The sequence below is a fragment of the Drosophila novamexicana genome, unplaced genomic scaffold, assembly GCF_003285875.2.
Source record: "Drosophila novamexicana strain 15010-1031.04,08,12 unplaced genomic scaffold, DnovRS2.1 tig00001151-arrow-arrow-pilon, whole genome shotgun sequence".
NCBI lineage: Eukaryota > Metazoa > Arthropoda > Insecta > Diptera > Drosophilidae > Drosophila > Drosophila novamexicana.
The window spans coordinates 1,224,946-1,243,347 of NW_020824842.1; the positions used below are offsets into that span (position 1 = coordinate 1,224,946).

The 18,402-nt window shown below is 40.3% G+C and overlaps 2 protein-coding genes across 4 annotated transcripts in view; both read right to left on the reverse strand.

The window, feature by feature from the left end:
* Positions 1-1,528: 1,528 nt before the first annotated feature.
* LOC115766423 (WSCD family member CG9164) lies at positions 1,529-6,471 on the reverse strand. 3 transcript variants are annotated; one of them, XR_004018203.1, is made up of 6 exons: positions 6,396-6,471; positions 6,096-6,248; positions 5,896-6,025; positions 4,704-5,087; positions 3,413-4,127; positions 1,529-1,586 (listed from the first exon to the last, which is right to left on the reverse strand). XR_004018203.1 is itself a non-coding variant. In XM_030710347.1 (5 exons), exons 2-5 carry the CDS (start codon positions 6,228-6,230, stop codon positions 3,808-3,810), a joined length of 969 nt encoding a protein of 322 aa, XP_030566207.1. In that variant the 5' UTR covers positions 6,231-6,248; positions 6,396-6,471; the 3' UTR covers positions 3,241-3,807. The 3 variants fall into 3 exon arrangements, 1 of the variants encoding a protein (XP_030566207.1); XR_004018202.1 differs by lacking the exon at positions 1,529-1,586 and adding an exon at positions 3,077-3,179; XM_030710347.1 differs by lacking the exon at positions 1,529-1,586 and having other exon boundaries at positions 3,241-4,127.
* A 7,868-nt stretch (positions 6,472-14,339) lies between these two features.
* LOC115766364 (pneumococcal serine-rich repeat protein) overlaps positions 14,340-18,402 on the reverse strand; it is a 32,933-nt gene continuing 28,870 nt past the window's right edge. The window contains exons 17-19 of the mRNA XM_030710263.1: positions 17,853-18,358; positions 15,848-16,158; positions 14,340-15,495 (exon numbers count right to left, since the gene is read on the reverse strand). Coding sequence (XP_030566123.1) covers positions 14,539-15,495; positions 15,848-16,158; positions 17,853-18,358 — 1,774 coding nt within the window. The 3' untranslated portion in view covers positions 14,340-14,538. The remainder of the gene's footprint in view (positions 15,496-15,847; positions 16,159-17,852; positions 18,359-18,402) is intronic.

Below are 18,402 nucleotides of genomic sequence, written 5' to 3' on the forward strand. Positions count from 1 at the left end.
GGGTGCCCTTAGCAGCAAAGAAATGGGTGTCGCAGCACTATGGTAAGCTCGGACGATATTTATGGAAAAAATCCATTTTTAAAACCTTTGACTAAAATATCCACAAGAAATACGTAATAGGTAAATATTACATACCCGAAATGTTTACATAACCAAATCCTGTTGAGATAACAGCTGTTAAGCACTGCTGTACAGCCAAATAATTCACGTGCTTGACTTTCGTGATATTGTTTGAGTATTTATGAGTCATTTATAAATTTAAACCATTTTTCTGCAAAAAAAGAAACCCATTTTTAAAAATTGCCTAAGATACAAAACTTTTGTCTAAGAAATTGCTAAAACTAATATGTTATATATCGGAAATATTAACATAACCAAATTGTGTTAAGATAACTTTGCACTAAAATATTTACAAGAAATACGTAAAACCAAAAAAGTTACTTACCGCAAATGTTTACATAACCAAATCATGTTAAGACAAAAGCTGTTAATCACTGCTGTTTAGACAAAAATGCATGTGCTCGAATTACGTGATTTTTTTGAGGCATTTTCAAGTGTTTTGTATTTAAAATTGTTATATTAACAATTTATAAGTTTAAGATTTTCCTATGGATTCGGTTCTCTGTGGATTTTGCGAAATTAATTTATCAATTCTGTTATCAATTCAACTTTACTTTTGGCATACACATGAGCAGCTACCCAAATGATCTGAATGGCTGAAAAATATCTTGCTAGCGAAGGGAATGCGTTAGGATTCCTTTACAATGACAACAATCTTTTTACTTTAGTTTACACACCATCTTGAGGATATTAACTGACATTAATCGATACATGTTTAATTGAAATAGATGTTACATAGGCATATAAGATATAGATATTCGTCATATTCAAATTTATCTAATTAAGTAGCTTTGTTTAAGCAATCATTAAGTGTGTTCTTTATTCTTAAATCTAAAGGCATCTAGTTTTGAGATTGGTGGCGCCATCTATGTGTGCTGGCTAAACATATGTGTTAATGCTTAAAAGCTTGCAGGAGCTCAAGCTTGGTGGCCCTAAGTCTTAACAGAAAAACTTACCTAGGCTTCAAGCTTTGACGGTAAAAGCTTTTAAGCATGTTAATGCACACGATTGAATGAAAGCTCGCAACAGCTACAAGCACTGATAATGTTCGCTTTTAAAGCTTTGATAAGTAGAGCTTCAGTCCTCCAATGCCCAATTTTTAGGATATTATAAGTATCATTGGCATCCAAATCAGGAAGCTTTGACTTTTGTTGCCCTGAAAGCTCGCAGCTAAGCTTTAATGCGTTAAGCTAAATTGAAGATTGAATAAGATTTACCTCATGTGATGAAGGTGCAAGCGGGGTTTCGGGAAACTCCACGCGTATGTGTAGAACAATTTCGAGAAACGTTTGTATGCAACTTTTTTGTTTAGCATCCGATCGGCCTCAAACTCATTTTCAAAGGTCTTTGGTCCAATTCATTTAAGGGGTGTTCCACACCTTTCGAAAGATGCATTCCTTCTTGGGGTAATTCGGGATTGAACATTTGGTGCGTGACGCTTCGCACGCAAATTCATTTCCAAGGATCTGTATGAAAAATTATTTGAGACGTGTTTCAAATTTTTTACAAAATCAAACTTATTTGCAAAGCTAAATGAATACGATGGATAAGAACTAAATGAATGAAAAATTGGTGGAAAATGGTTTAGTTAGAATTTAGTTACACGTGGCACTGGCAAAGCCTGGCAACATTTTTATTCGTCAAAGTTCATGTGAAAATGGTACATACCTACATACACACATACATATGTACATACACACACACACACACACAACACACATACATACAGACATACAGAATACAGACAGACATACATACATACATACATACAGACAGACATACATACATACATACATACATACATACATACATACATACATACATACATACATACATACATACATACATACATACATACATACATACATACATACATACATACATACATACATACATACATACATACATACATACATACATACATACATACATACATACATACATACATACATACATACATACATACATACATACATACATACATACATACATACATACATACATACATACATACATACATACATACATACATACATACATACATACATACATACATACATACATACATACATACATACATACATACATACATACATACATACATACATACATACATACATACATACATACATACATACATACATACATACATACATACATACATACATACATACATACATACATACATACATACATACATACATACATACATACATACATACATACATACATACATACATACATACATACATACATACATACCTACATACCTACAACTCCTGCTCCGCCCCTTGGTGCTCCTCCGGCATGCTCCGCCGGCTCCTCAGCTTCCAGCGTTGAAGCCGCCTGCGACTAATTCATAGGTGAAGCCTGCAGGCCTTACTTACATTTTTGAGAATCGAGGAGGAGAGCAGCTTTAATAAATACGTTTTCTTATTTAAATTTGCCGCGCAACAAGGCAAATTGGTCTGCTATTGGTATAGAAGACTATTTACATGCAACATACATACATACATACATACATACGCACATACATACGCACACACATTCACACACACACATTGACACAACATACATACATTCATACTTATATTTTTTACATCATTTGGCATCTAAAGCTGGCAATATTTAAATAAAGTCATAATTTTTTTTCTTTTTGAATGAAAATCCCGACTCAAACAACAACATTTTGTGGGGTTTTTTTTGTTCAGTTTTGTGTTTGTTTGTTTTTTGTTTTTGTACAATTATCTAGTTTGTTCATCATTATTTGTAATATCAATAAATTATTGTAGAATTGTGTATAAAACTTTTTACAAGGATAGTCTAACATTGGAGTACAATATAAACAGAGTAATATCAATGGAATACACGGCTATTTATATACATATATAAGTATGTGCACACACATATACATACATATGTATATATATATGTACATATATATAAATATATTTAATGTATGAGCGATGAAGCACAACATGGCGTATAATGAATTTCATAAATTCGTTCAGGAATCATAATACCTCGATTATTTCTTTTTGCTTTGTTACCATCCTATCCTAAACACACACACAAAGAAAAAAGAATAAGAAAAACTAAATAAATAAATAAAAGAGAATAGAACTTAAGATCTAGATATTATTAATATATATACTAAATAGTTGAACTAAGCAGCAAACGATACGAAACGATGCGCATGGCAGGGAACTTTAGGGCAGGGTTCGTTATAAATATTATTATTGTGTTCTTACTGCTACTTCTGTTCTTCTTCTTATTCATATACAAATAATACCTTCGCTTGCTTCTTCTCGTATCGTATTTGACTTTCTCATTTTCTTTCGCCGATTGGCATCGTTGCTTAAATGTGCTTCTAAACAGTTTTCGATTGAGATCTATGGTCCTATTGAAAGTCCTTTGCCGTGTGGACTCGAACTGAAAGGCATTTTTGTGGGTCGGCAGGAGATTGGATGTCAGCTGCACGGTGCCGGGTGGCGGGTAGCGGGTGCCGAGTGCCGAATTCGGGTTGCGGGGTGCACGGTGCCGGGGAGCAGGATGGTGCCGAACTGTTGTCCTCAGGTGGTGAATTGCTTTGCTTTGCTTTGCTCGTTGCTCAATTTGTCGTCTAGCCTAGATCCGTAAACCTTAAACCTTATAGCTTATACTTATATTCACTTTGTCGCTCCATTCCTAATCGTGTCTGCCCAGCAAACCGTAGACGAGCCGCCTGCGCGCCAGCAGCTCGGCCCGCATTGCATCCGTATACGGATCGAAGGATAGCAGCCGCTTCTTGCGCCGGAATATGCCCTCCTTGCGCATGAGGGCGCAGCGCATCAGCTGCTCGTTAACCGGATACTCGAGAAACTCGAGTATGTTGCGCAATTCGCGCTCCGTATTGTGCACCAGATCATCGTAGAACACAACCTTAATACTGCCCGTAAAATTGCGCGCCCAGCTGAGATTCATGAGCTCCCAGCCCTTCAGCTTATTGCTGACAAACTGTTGCCAATCTGTTCGGGAGAGAGAATTTCCATTAGCTAAAAATGAAGCAATTCAATACATGCACACACACACACACACACACACACACACACACACACACACACACACACACACACACACACACACACACACACACACACACACACATTTAGGCTAGCAGCTGTGCTGCACTTTCTCTACTAATTCTTTAATAACTTCGAAGTTTATTAACCGATCTGTGCCCTTAAAAATGTTATGTTATCTAGAGGTATACAAAAAGTGAAGCATGTCGGTTCTACGTATGATAAACGAGAGTCTACATACCGAATTTGGCGTATCTAACGCTTAAAGTTCTCGAGTTATGCGTGAAAAGCTATATCTCAAAATCGATATTTATCGATATCATGAAAAAACGAAAATATCGCGAGAAGAAGAGAGAATATATATAATCATTCGCCCAGGTGGACGGACACGCGGATGTGTCTACATGTCGACTCTGTTCGCCCGGAAAAACACACACACACACACACACACACACACACACACACACACACACACACGCGCACACACACAAGACTATTATTCGCAACTCGTGCTCAACTCACATTTGCCCTTTGTGCGCTTGTAGCGATCGGGTGAGGCGAAGCCAATGTGACCGCCGCTCTGGCGATTGAACTCGGCAATGATGGCCTTCTCGGGATCGCGGACCAGGAGTATGGCTTTGGAGAAGGGGGCCCACGCCTTGGCGCCCCATTCGTGCGTCTTGACCAATAATACTGAGCTGTTGCACACATTTTCCGCCGGAAAGCCCGTCTTCAGCAGGCCGTAGTCCTTGTAAATGCTGCCCGTCAATATGCCCGTCGCCTGCTGCAGTAGATACCGCAGCCACGTGTTGCCGCTGCCCGGAAAGCTGGCCAGCGCGGTCAGCATGGGCGACGGCGCGATACCCTGCAGCTGCAGGCTGGCGCTCGCATCGCTGGGCAAAGCAGCTGCAAATATTTGAATTATTGTTAGTTTATGAAATTCCTTTATATAGTCTCTATTAATCAGATAAAGAGCTGCGTCTGAGTTAAGCATTATTTCGGAGAGCTCGCAACTGCTGCGCTTGTTCAGGATCTATCGAGAAACGGCAAAAGTTTTTATACAACTCACACTTTTTTTAAAATGTCAAATTTTTTGTAAATGTGATGAATGTGTTTTCGTATGGGAAAATGTACAGACTACATTTTTCACATTAGAATAAACATGTGACACTCGCAAAAATACATATACAAGAAATGTTGACAGTGGAATTGGGCTATAAAACAATAAAGTTTAATTTGCGATCAATTATTGCTATGGCAACTATATAATATAGTTCGACCAGCTGATTCCAATGCTGCCTGCAACAAAAAGACAGATCTGAGCAATGATACACTGAGAGAATAGTTTACATAGAAAAAGTGAGGCGGACAGACGGACTTTGCCCATATCGACTAAGCTGAAGGTACGATCTAAAATGTATACATATAATAAACAAGCTCGAAGAGCCTGTAACTTTTTGTAATCGAGAGTTTCGAGAGAAATCTCTAGATGAACCAACAGTAGAAGGTTCTTGCACGTTCTCGATCTGATCGGGTTTAAGGCATATGTATATGTAGGATCCTAAGCAAAGATTTGACTCGATTTTTCGACAATTTCAAAATATATATGCCTCTTAATATATCGTAACCAAAGGAAAAACTACAAAACTTGTTTGTAGTTCGCTGTTTTATCACATATCGTTTTATTTTGCCATCGCTTGTAGGCAATACTTACTGTAGTAGGCGCCTGCCTTGTAGTCTGTGTAGTTTGGAAGCTCGCGATTCAGATATCTGAGGTCGCGACACCAGCGAATGGTCATTTTGCGACTGGGCATGGGAAACCGGGGACTATGAAAGCTGGAAAACTGTCAAAATGAAAAACAATTACAATTACAATTCGAATTATATCACACAATATGCAATATGTCGGATTACCTCGGCGAATCGCTCGATGCGCGTGCGTTTTGGATGCGTGCCGGGTATATTGTTCATGGATAGAAACAGGACGCCGCCTATATAGATGATGATTGTTGCCGAGACACCGAAAAAGCGCCAGCCTTGCAGTGCCATTACGCCGCCTTTGCATTACTGAAACAGAATATGAACACGAATATATATATATATTTATATATATTTAGAGAGAGTGAGAGTGAGAGTGAGAGTGAGAGAGAGAGAGAGTGGGCTATATATGGATATGGATATATATGTTATTTATCTAGGCTGACAGCCGCTTACTTCTAATGGATTTGCGCGCATTTGATGAGACCAATTAAAGCGCTTAATTTCCCGTAATGCTACCAGCTGAAAACAAAAACCTCACCAAACTGAACTCAAAGTGAACCGAAAGCCGTGAGGCTCAAATTTTATTTTTCCCTTCTGTCTTGTTTTTTTTTTTTTTTTTTGATTTTGCTATGGAGACGCTACAAAAAAAAAATGCGCAAGGACTCAACGACGCCATAGCCTCAATCCCCAATCCTCAATCCTCAATAGCCAAGCCTCAAGCCTCGGGCCTCGAGCCTCAAGCGCGCAGCCTAGTCGCTACTCAATGCCATATAACGCGCGATGGTAGCCCCGACAACGACAGCAACCCGCCTGCCCCACTGCAAAAGGGGGCCGCACTTCTGCCGCAGCTAAAAAGCACAATCTTTTGGCGGTGGCGTATTGACTAACAGCTACCCTGTACTCTATTATCAGGTCATGTTCTCGATATTTCCTTACTAACTTTTGCGTTCGCCATTGAAATTAAAATCCAAGTGCCATACATACTTCGGCTATATCCCGTCTATATCAATTTATATATATATGCCCAGTTATTCAATCTGCTCTAAATATTTAGTTGCTGTCACAGCTCAACCTCATTTAACCAGCTTGTGGCTACAGGGTATATAGTTGAAAAAAGGCAAAACTGTAGCGCAAGCAAATCGCCTTGTCATGCCTCGATATGAACTATTAAATTCCTTGAGCTGCTCGACACGCGCATAAAATCCACAAAACCACATACTACACAACCGCCCCCGACCCCGCCCTCCATGCATGTATACAGACGAGCGTGTACTTGGCAGAAAGACAAGCAGCAAAATGCGAAAATTTATGCAACAGCTGGGCATAAAGTATTTCACGAGGGCCAATCCAAAACTAACTAAACGCGCGCATAGTTTACAATCAGGCCACATACCAATACAAGCGCACGCGGCACGCGCTTGTATTGGTGAGCTTTCGCAGGCTGCGCTGCGCGCTGCAGCGTCGAGCAGCTGTCTGCTGCGTGCGTGTGGCGCGTGTGTGTGAAAGCTTTGGAACGCAGCTCGCATTGGCAGTGCTTTATTGTTATGATACTTCCGACAAATGGCTAATTAAAGATCAGGTTAAAATGCACTTACAATAAATAAGAGCTAAATTTAAATGCAGATGCGATTTGGCAAGTCTTGGAACAACCCGATAGCAGTTGAAAACCAAACTGACAAAAACATAAAATGTCTGCTAAGAAGGGTTCACAAATAAAACACGCACAAAACAAAAGAGCAAAACCAAAGCCGCAGAAGAAAAAATAGAATCAAAATGGGGAATACCAGAGAATAATTTGATTTGTTTGCGACCACATAAATCAGATTGGCCACGCACATTAGCGGCCCCTCGTGTGTCACATGCTAAGCAAAGCCTAAAAACATCGCACCGCCCCCCTCCCAACACTCCCCACTTCCCAAGGGGCCTGTCGAAATAACCGCAGACAGGTGAATGAATGGAGGAAATCGCTAACGCCCAAGTGGAGCCGAGCCAGCTGCAGTTTTGGACACATGCTCGCAAGGTTGGGCTATGCGGAATTTACATAATTATAAAGGGGTGTGTAGCAGGGGCAGGGGTGTGTGTGGGCGGGGTGGGGCACAGTTAAGGTTGTGTATGTGTGTGTGGCCCCCACATATGCCCCATAAACATGCAATTTAATAAATGCTCGCTGGATTTTTTCTGGTGCGCAAATCACATAAACAATCAGAACATTTTGCAACGACTCACAAAAAAAAAAGCAGACAAAAATCTGAATATATTTCGCAAGCATTTCGCACACACACACACACACACACAGACACAAACACACGCACACACGTGTGTGTTTGCATCAAATGTAAACAAATAATATTTGTTGTGCTCTCTAAAATTTCACTTACCGATTCCGATTCCGCGCACAGCTCCACACAGAACACACACACACACACACACACACACACGCACACACACACGTCCAACTACCGTTACATGCCACAGATTCTGAAAACATAATCCCCAAACAGAGCACACATTTCGCTTCCTCTCGTCTTATAAATAAACAAAACTTGTGCTAAAGAAATAGTAAACAGTTTTGTTGTATTTTCGTCGATTTTCGTTGTTTGTTTTTTGTTTTCTTTTAGCTTTTTGTTTTAAATATTTTCGCTTGTGGTTTCTCGTTGTATTTTGTTGGTTCCGTTAGCCGTTGCGTCGTGTGCTGCGGACCTGTCGCTGCGCTGAAGAACTGCTGTTTTATGCGCCAGCATCGCGAATTGTGGGGATGAAAGCGAACGGCGAGCATAAAAAGAAAGCTCTGCCGCGCGCAGCGTTGCCGGATGTCAGCAAAGCAAATTGCCCGTAACGGCACATTCAGAGTTGCTTCGGCCAGCTGTGCCTAGCAGCTGTTGTGCCCAGCACGTCTGCTCTGCGCGTGTGCGAAAGCTGAGCACCTGGCAAAGCTTTGGCCTGTGCAGTGCCGCGGACGCACTGTAGATGGCGCCAGGTACTCTTGGCCGTTTTCAACTCTAGTCGACGTGATACATAAAAGCCAAAATTCGTTTCTTTCGCCGTTCTTTTCACATTAAAAACGATAATCTGCCAAAATTGCAAACAAAGCAGCTTAAAGATTGCCTTTTTTGTTATAGCTGCGCTGCATAACAGCTGAGGAGGGTAACATCATTCGATGCTGGCGGCATTTGAGAACTTTGGCAGATTATCTCGGAAACTTTGCAACTGTTGCTGTGTTTCTGAGCGAAGGCTCAGGTAAGTTGGGTGGGTTAAGGGGGTTGGATCACCTTAAAGCTGCCTTTCGTTATTTGGTGGAGTTTTCTCATGGTACACTCCACAAATATATATTGCACTTGTTTTAAATTCAGTAAATATTTTCTATGCATTTAAATATTGAAGTAATTACATTGTAAGGCAATAACATTTTCTGAAATCCATAAATGCAGCCATAAATTGTTTTGTTTCAAAAAATGTATTATGTTTTATTTGAATTTGTATTTATTTTTATAATTTATGATCTCTCATGTTTCTGACTCTGTTTGGTTTTTCTTGGATTTTCTTTTAGCAACATCATACCTTATGGTGAGTTCAATTGATATGATGCAGATTTTTGGCACACTAAAAGTTAACTCGCAATTCATAGGCAAGTTTTATTTTCCGTTTATCTTTTATGTTTTTTGATTTTGCTTTTCAATTTTGTTTCTTTCGTTTCTTTATTTGCGTTTCTTTAACATGTGCTAATTTCATTTCTTTTATTATGTACTTCATATATTTCTTTAACTATATAATAATATGCATTCATTTGTTCTTAGTATCTGTCAACGTTTGCGAAATTAGCAATAACGACAGAGATATATATATATATATATATAGAGAGAGATAGAGTTGGGAGTGAAAGAGAGGCAAAACAAAAAAAAAATTGGGAAATTTAAGACTAGACTCTTGTGGTGTACTCTTAACGGGCTACCTTAAGCTAGTGTACAAAAATATCGATAACTTAAAAGCGATTAATTTTAAAACAACAACAACGACATCAACTTGTAGTACTTAATTTACTACCATATTAATAATAATTACAGAGTGGTGGATGGGCTGGGATCGGAGGGTGCTGGGGGAGGGGTCTAAAATTAATTAAAGTATTCATGTTCATAGGTAATTGACTCACAAAGTTTCATACAAGATGTGTGTGTGTGTGTGTGTGTGTGTGTGTGTGTGTGCTCCTTCGACTCGATGAGAATTTCGACTAGTGATGAGCGCGTGTCACGCCAATAATGAAATAAGTGCTCGCGTTTGTGCGTTTTAAAATTTGATTCATAAACTCTGATATTTTCTCAACTGATCTGAGCAGTTTCTTAAGCAGAGTAAAGAGAAGGCATACTTTTCGCACTTTTATGTATAATTTTAAATAAATATACATTGGCATAATAAAATGTCATTTGAAGAAAAATGTGTTTAATTGGTTGTATACAAAATATTGCTAATGTGAATAAAGTGAATGAACCTTTTGCACATTCGTAAAGTCGCGACACTTTCAATACAATTCTAATCGCATGTGTCATGCGCATCTTCCGGTTCCGGTATCGGCAGGAGTCGCCAATCCGATACGCGCTCATCTCTAGTTCCGATCAGAGTGCGATAACTGTCTTCTGTCTTCTTTCATGTGCTCGTGTATGTGTGTGCGTGTTTGTTTGTTTTGCTCTGATGCAAATCATATGATGAAGTTTACACAGTTAATATTTATCATAGTTGCATTTGGTATGTATACATATATATATACATATGCATATGTATATATATATATATATATATGCATATGTATATATATATATCGTAAGATCCATTAGATTTAGTTGCATTAAATTTGCTAGTTTCGTGTTAAATACTTTGTCACGTTCTTATATAAAAGGAAAAACAAAACTCTAAACTGTTGTGGTCCCTGGCGTATGTAAGTAATTCGAAAAAAAAATGTATTTGGTTTTTGTTTCGTCTCAACAATGCTACAACAATGAAAGAACTCGATAGAAGAACAGATAGAAAACAATGGAATACACATGTATTTGCTTATATAACGTATATGTATATATTATAAGTATAATCACTTAACAATCTAGATGATTAAGAGAATTTCGATTAGGTTGTGCTTGACCTGGTGTTTCTTCTTTTTTTGTTTTTGTTGTTTTTTGGTTGTTGTTGGTACTCTTATTAAATTTAGTTGGACTGCTTAGCTGGCTGTGACCCATTTATTGAACCCATTGAAATTGTTCCTTGAATTAATGCGTTATCGTTATCGTTATCGTCATCGTCATCGACTTTGACATCAATATCGATATCGATATCGATAACATGGTGCTTTTTGTACAATGCAACGCCGACTAGTAGTTAGTTAGTTGTTGTATTTAGTACATATTGTTAAGTAGTGGCATATAGATCATATATTGTATGTACGTGTATATATCTATATATACTAAGTATATAGTATCTGAATAGTGTTACGTTTCGTTCTGTCTCGACTCTCATCTCGACTCGTGCGCTAACTACGTTACAAACAATACGATAGTTACGATAGTTTTTGGTATCGATTTTGTATCGATAGCTTCTTTTGGCATTTGCATTAGTGAGGCTCTGATCTGAACGCTTGCTGGCTAGGCGCTACGAAACTCTATAGTGGGCGTGGCTAGGCCTCTGTTAATCGCCACATTTGACTACATGACAACATTTCGGCTGGGGGCGGTGCGAGCGGTCGAGCGTGCAGTTGCCCAACTATCGATAAAACTATAATTCCAATATCGATACACTTATCGATAAGTGAAATTGATGCCGAGCTTGCAAACCATAACGACTTAAACGAAAATCGATTTTCACAATAGTGTTATCGATAGTTTTGCAGCTTTGGCACATAGTTAAGGGCGGTGTTGGGACGGTCTCTAACAGTGTACAATTTGTGTTTGCTTAGCTCAAAGTAGCAACAAGCTGTTGTTTTTTTTTGTTTTTTTTTTTGTTTTGTTTTTGTTCTGATAAAATCTTTCGATTAAAAACAGTTTTCTTTTTTAACACAATTAATTGTTCTCTCCGGAATTTGGGCTTCTTGGAATTTACTGCTTATGTTTTTTCTCTTTTAAGTTAAGGTTTTTTCGTTTAAATAGTTACAACAAAATAGCGCTTAGCTTATAGATGAAACATTAGATTGGAGTTTCCTTTTTGCCTTTTGTTTTTGTGGGAAGATAAGCTTTAGTATCGTTTGTGCATTTGCTAGAGACTAAACTAAGAGACTTTTTTGAAAAGTCTGGTCTTAAGTAGAATTTGGCATTATATAAAAAAGCTGCGGCGAGCCACGTCAACTAATTGGGTAAATTTTGGAATGGGCTAAAATGATCCTTAGACAAAATGAAAAACTAGAAAGCCAATTTTGTGCTTTTCCTAAATTAGGCGAGAGATGATTAGATTGATAGCATTAGTTGGTATTGATTATTGCTGTATTCCATCGGAATCTAGACTAAATTGCTATAGTGTAGATAGTAGATAGTATATAGTAGATAGACTAACGCTTAGACAGTTCTCTAATAACTTCCAACTCAATGTGTATACATTTTATCAATGTGGTATTAAGTATATGCTAAAGGCTCTATGTAAGTACTTGTATGCATGGTGTTTATTATAACATTATATTTATTTATACTATAATATATTAATTGTGTGTGTTTCTCTTTGTTTCTGTCTGGTATTCATAGTTTGGTATCTCTTCTTCTTCTTATTCTTCTTCTTATTCTTGTTGTTGTTGCTGTTGCTTGAACTGATTAGTATTTAAAATGTTTCTTAAATAGGTCTCTATATATGTTATTAAAGCTTTCGGTTTTCATTACACTATTTCATATTATATTTAAGAATATATATATATTTATCTAGTATGTATATATATATATATATATATATATATATATATATATTTGTGTGTGTGTGTATAACTACGTACTTAATAGGATAAGAGGTATATACATTTTTAGTTTCTTTTTGTTCTTCTTTTACGGATTTTTACCGAAGCTTAGCATATCCACCGCATGTCCAGGAACCCTGGCAAATAATATATGGAAGCTAATGACAGGAAAGTGACAAAACCTTAACATACACACAAACACACACACACACACATTAGATGTCAATACTAATACAAATCATATGTGCGCCAATGGCATGGACGCTATATATATATATATATAGATAAATATATATATATATAGGACGGTATTATGTGGATACTCGCAGCTGTCTTTCACTCACACTAACACGCACTCACACACTCAATTTGTACATCAAATGTAAGGCTTATTACATGGAAGGCGTTGCCAGTGTTGAAAACTGACATTTGATTATGACCATAACGATAACGATAATGATAACGATAGCGATAGCGATAACGATAGCTATGAAAGCTGTCTGTATATACGATATGTGCATGTTTAGAATATGTGTGGAAAGGGTTGTGATAATGGAAGCAATACATCGATATATATCGATAGCGATAAAATGAGAAGAGATGCAAAATGAATTGATTCAGGCAAAATCGGTAACTTTGGTTGACTATCGAATGAGAGAGATGCGAGACCTGTAAGGAAGTCAGGCATCGCGCTCGATCTATACCTTTGATTAACTTGTGCAAATGATATCGATAACGATAACATGAGAACTCATGCATGAACATATGCATGTACATATTAATGCATGGAATACGCATGAGGTATGCGGATAATGTTGATTGGCTGAAAGTATTGGGATATGGATAATAGTACCGCTAGCGATAAGGATAACGATAACTTGTGAAAATTATATCGATAACGATAACATGAGAGCTGATATATACATACATATAATTATATATGGAATACGTATGAGGTAAGCGGATAGTCTTGATTGTTATAAAAAGTTTGCCTATGGCTCGGTAATGGTTCCGCTAGCGATAACGATAACTACCGCTTTGAATTATCAATGAATGCGACAGTGACAGCGATAAAAAAGCCGATAACAAGGGCGATAACATTATGCAAATGAAGCATACGACACATAGAGCTGCAAAAGAAATTTCGGCTATAGTCAATCATTTTGTTTGACCACGCCTACGATAACGATAACAATTATTAAATGAGCGATAACGATAACATGAGAATTGAAATATGTGTGCATAGGATATTTATGGGATATGCAAGTCATGTGGGTAAGATAAATTGGGTTTCTGGACAAAACTGTGGAATGCTCTTCGACTTATTTTGTGTGCTGTGTTCTTCCTCTTCTCTGCTTGCCTCTAATACTAGGTTTTATGTGTGTTTTATAGGAATTCCCTAAGTTTCATCTGTCTTTTTTTTTTTTTTTCTTTTTTTGGGTTTTTTTTCTTGTGGTTTTCTTGCTCTGGAGAATTGGTTAAGGGCTAAACATATATATAGAATATATATAGCATACCTCTTTATATGCTGTCTTGTATATCGAAGTGTGTGTGTGAGCGTGTGTGTGTGTGTTGTGTGTTGTTCCTTTTGTAATACTGCTCGTATTGCTTAGCTTATTGTTTGTTCTTGTTATTGCTGTGGGTGGTTGTTGTTCTGGTTGCGTCCTGCTGCGATTATAGTTCTCAGAGCTTGTCTTTATCACGATCGATGCTCATTGCTTTAAAGATGCCACGCCCAATGCCATAGCGCAGGTTGAACTGATCCAGGCTTGATGCACGCGGTCGATTACTGCCGCTGCCGCTGCCGCTCCCGCTGCTGCCGTTGCCACTGGCCGCGTGGCCCAATGTGGCATCGACATCGGCGCAAGCCGCACCGCCAGTGCTGGCCAGACGTTCATCCGGATCCGTTTCGCTGTGCTCCGTTTCGGTGTCGCTGAACTTGCGACGCCTGCGCAGGAATGTGCTGCACTGCCGCAGCTCGCCCAAATTGTCGGAGAGCGAAAGGCCGCGCTTGCGCTCCTGCCGCTCCATTTCGGCCGCCAGCATTTGCACCTCCCAGTCGTTGTGGCCGGCGCTGGTGGCGCCGCTGCTGGTGGCCGCCGTGACCAGCGCCGCGCCGCTCAGCTCATCCTCCGCCTCCTCCTCGTCGTCGTCATCGTCGTCGATGTCGCCGGCAATGTTTAGCTTGCTCGACGACGAACTCGAGCTGGAGCTCTCGCCAATGTCCAAAATGACGCTGTCCGACAGACGCGTCAAATTGCCCGTCACATCGGAGACCATCATGCCGCTGCCGCTGCTGCTGCTGGCCACGCCCATGCCAGAGCCACCGCCGCTGCTGCTGTCGGCAGCGCCTCCTGCCATGCTGCTGCCACTGGCAGTCCCATGCTCAAGCCAGTCGCGATAGCCGGGCAGAGCGCCCGCCCGGCTGCTGTGCCGCCCATTGCCATGCGGCGTATAGAAGCTGGGCTGGCTCTGGGCATGCCGCGTCGTCAATGTGCCCGGCCCGCTGTAGTAGCTGCTCGGGCAGTTGAGCGCATTGGCGGAGGCCGCATGATGCCGGCTGGGTCCAGGCGATATGCTGCGCCGACCGCCCTGGATGGGCGGGGACGAGGTGAACACAGTGTCCAGCGAGTCGCCGCGCTGCCAAACGAAACGCAGAGGCACAGAGATAGGAGAGAGAGAGAGAGAGAGAGAGAGAGAGAGAGAGAGAGAGAGAGAGAGAGAGAGAGAGAGAGAGAGAGAGAGAGAGAGAGAGAGATAGGTCACTATTAACTATCACGTTCCATTTGAGGTTAACATGTACTTTAACATGTGGTTAAAAGATAATACTAATGCAACGTTGCCAGCTGTCAATGTTTGACACATATGGCAGTATTGAGTTTTACAAACTCCAATTTTGCTTGACGGGAGCAAACATTTAATATTAATTGGCAATCTGGCAACGCTGGCAGTGCTGCTTATATATAGAAAGCGCGCAGGTAAGCGAACTAACCATGAAGAGCAGCTCGGCCGAGGAGCCCGAACTGCTATTATCCTGCTCAGCCGGCTCGTCATCATCCACGGAGAGCTGAGGCAGCTTCTCCCGCTTAATGCGACGCGTCGGGGTTGCCATCGTTGATTTCTGTTCGATGGAGCGCAGCTTCAGCTGCAGCTGGGCAATGATCGCGTCCCGGCGTCTCACCTCGCCGGCCATGTTCGAGAATTGCGATTCGAGCTTTGAGTGCATTTCGTTCATGTGCGTCTTGATCACGTGATTGATGCCGCTGACTATCTGATTGAAGTAGTCCTGCGCCTCTGGAAAGCCTTGAATTCAAATTGTATTTTGAGGTTAGTAAGTGCGAACACCCGGGTGGCAACCCTGTGCGTGTCTGTGGTACAGTTGTGTACGGACGACGGCCCGACGGACAAGTGAGAGGCGCCACTATGCGCCCGTGTGGGTAAGTCTGCGTGGGTTTGTGTGTGCGTGTGTGTGTTTGTGTGTGTGTGTGTGTGTGTGTGTGTGTTAGTGACAGAGAGAGACAAAGATAATAATCTGGCTGTAAGTGTCAAAGTGATTTGCAGTTGTGGTTGTAGTTGTTGTTGTTGTTATAGCTGTTGCTGTTGTTGTCGTGTTGTTACCAAACGATTAACAAATTAGGTAATGCATACATACGCAAGTTACAGTTATTTACACACATTCCCATACAAATTACAGCGCTTCCTTGCGTTTCCGTCATGGAAATCAATGAAGATCAACGATAAATTTTTGTTTCTTTCTTGCTTTCTTTTACGTATTTACAAAACAGTTAAAAGCTTCGTGTATGTGTGTGTGTGTGTGTGTGTGTGTGTGTGTGTGTGTGTGTGTGTGTGTGTGTGTGTGTGTGTGTGTGTGTGTGGGTGTGTGTGTGTGCTGGTTGCATGCTGAACGATCGTACGCCGTCTTCGTTGTTTCATTCCATTGCGTTCCAAAGCGTGCGTGCGCGTGCTTCGATAAGTTTCAAGCTCAATATCGATATCAATATCGATAACACAATCGTTGACGATATCAATATCGATGACGAGCTCAAACGTTTACGGGCTGAAAATGCTTTTGTGTCTGTGCAAATTGTGTTCTTAAACCAATACAGTTAGAATTCTTTCTCTTGAGTTGAGACTTAGTTTTATATAGTTCGTTTATACTCGAGACAAATGATAAATATGCATATCAATAATTCTATAAAGCGCTTAAATAGACGATTTGGACTCTAAGGTTGTTGCTTAGCTGAAGGTGTTAATAATACCTGAGCTTAACCTGGCCAATACTTACAAATACTTTATAAAACTAATAGAGGTATAAAGCTTCAAGGTATTCGATAAATTATAAGGTGCTATCAACTCTTAACCTAGCATAAGCATTCGAAACTTTAAGCAAGAATATCTTAAAAATACCAAATAGTAAATGGTAAAAGATGACATGGCATCATGCATAAAGAGAAATGCACAAAGGCTGAATAGAGCCATATATACTTAGATACAGAGATTTATATATATATATATAGAGAGAGAGAGAGACAGAGAGAGATAGAGAGCGAGTGAGAGAGATAGCGAGAGGGAAGCAAAGCGAAGCGTAAGAGTTTTGTATAGTGTGATTTTAGGCGCTGCAAGAGGCATGCAGACTGCGTCGACCTGATTAACATTAGGGGTATTCAGCAATACTAAAAAGTATCGATAACCAAAAAGTATAGATTACAAACTAAAACTTCGCATTGCTTGCACTTATATGTATGCAGCTAAATTATGTAAATATTTTTTAAAGGAAATGAAACGAATTAAAATGCTGCTGGAATACCCCTAGTGTAGCACAATGGATGTATTATCTAATTGCTGAGTGTTAAGGGGCACATTGTGAGCTTGAGGGGGCGAGGGTGAAGCGTGGTTGCTCTGACTTGGACTCCAAATACTCGTATCGTATATATATATATATTTATATTGGGTAAATATGGGAGAGATGTTTGCAAAAGTACGCCCAACGTAATTACCTTCCAATTTCGGGACCTGACCCGCCTGACTTGTGGCATTCATCGTGTTCTGGCGGAGCTGCAAATTCAAATTCAAATCTGTGGATTGTGCATGAAATTCGGTATTTTGTGAGAGTATCTGGTTCGACGCGGAGCACTCGACCACATATGAGGCGGTTGCGGATGCGGATGTCGATGCGGATGCGGACGCGATTGATGCTGAGCCGTTGCCAACGCCAGCGATAACGCCGCCGCCCAGCTGCGTCTCAAATGCGAAACATTCTTGCGGCGAATTCGTTGGCGTTACCAATGCCAACGTCGGCGACCAGACAGACGGATCTGGCAGCATTATGCTTGCTGGCCGTACCGTTGTTGGCGTTGCCATATTATTATCCGTACCGTTACCCGTAACCGTGACCGTACCGAGCGTGAGCGCGTTCGCGTTCGCGTATTGCGAATTGTTTGGGCAGGCGACAGCACCACCGAGGGCAGCGAAGTGCAGCTCCTCTTTGGCACTGGGGGGCGGGCTGGAAAGAGTTGAATGGAAGGTTACACTCTTCAAGAGCTTACT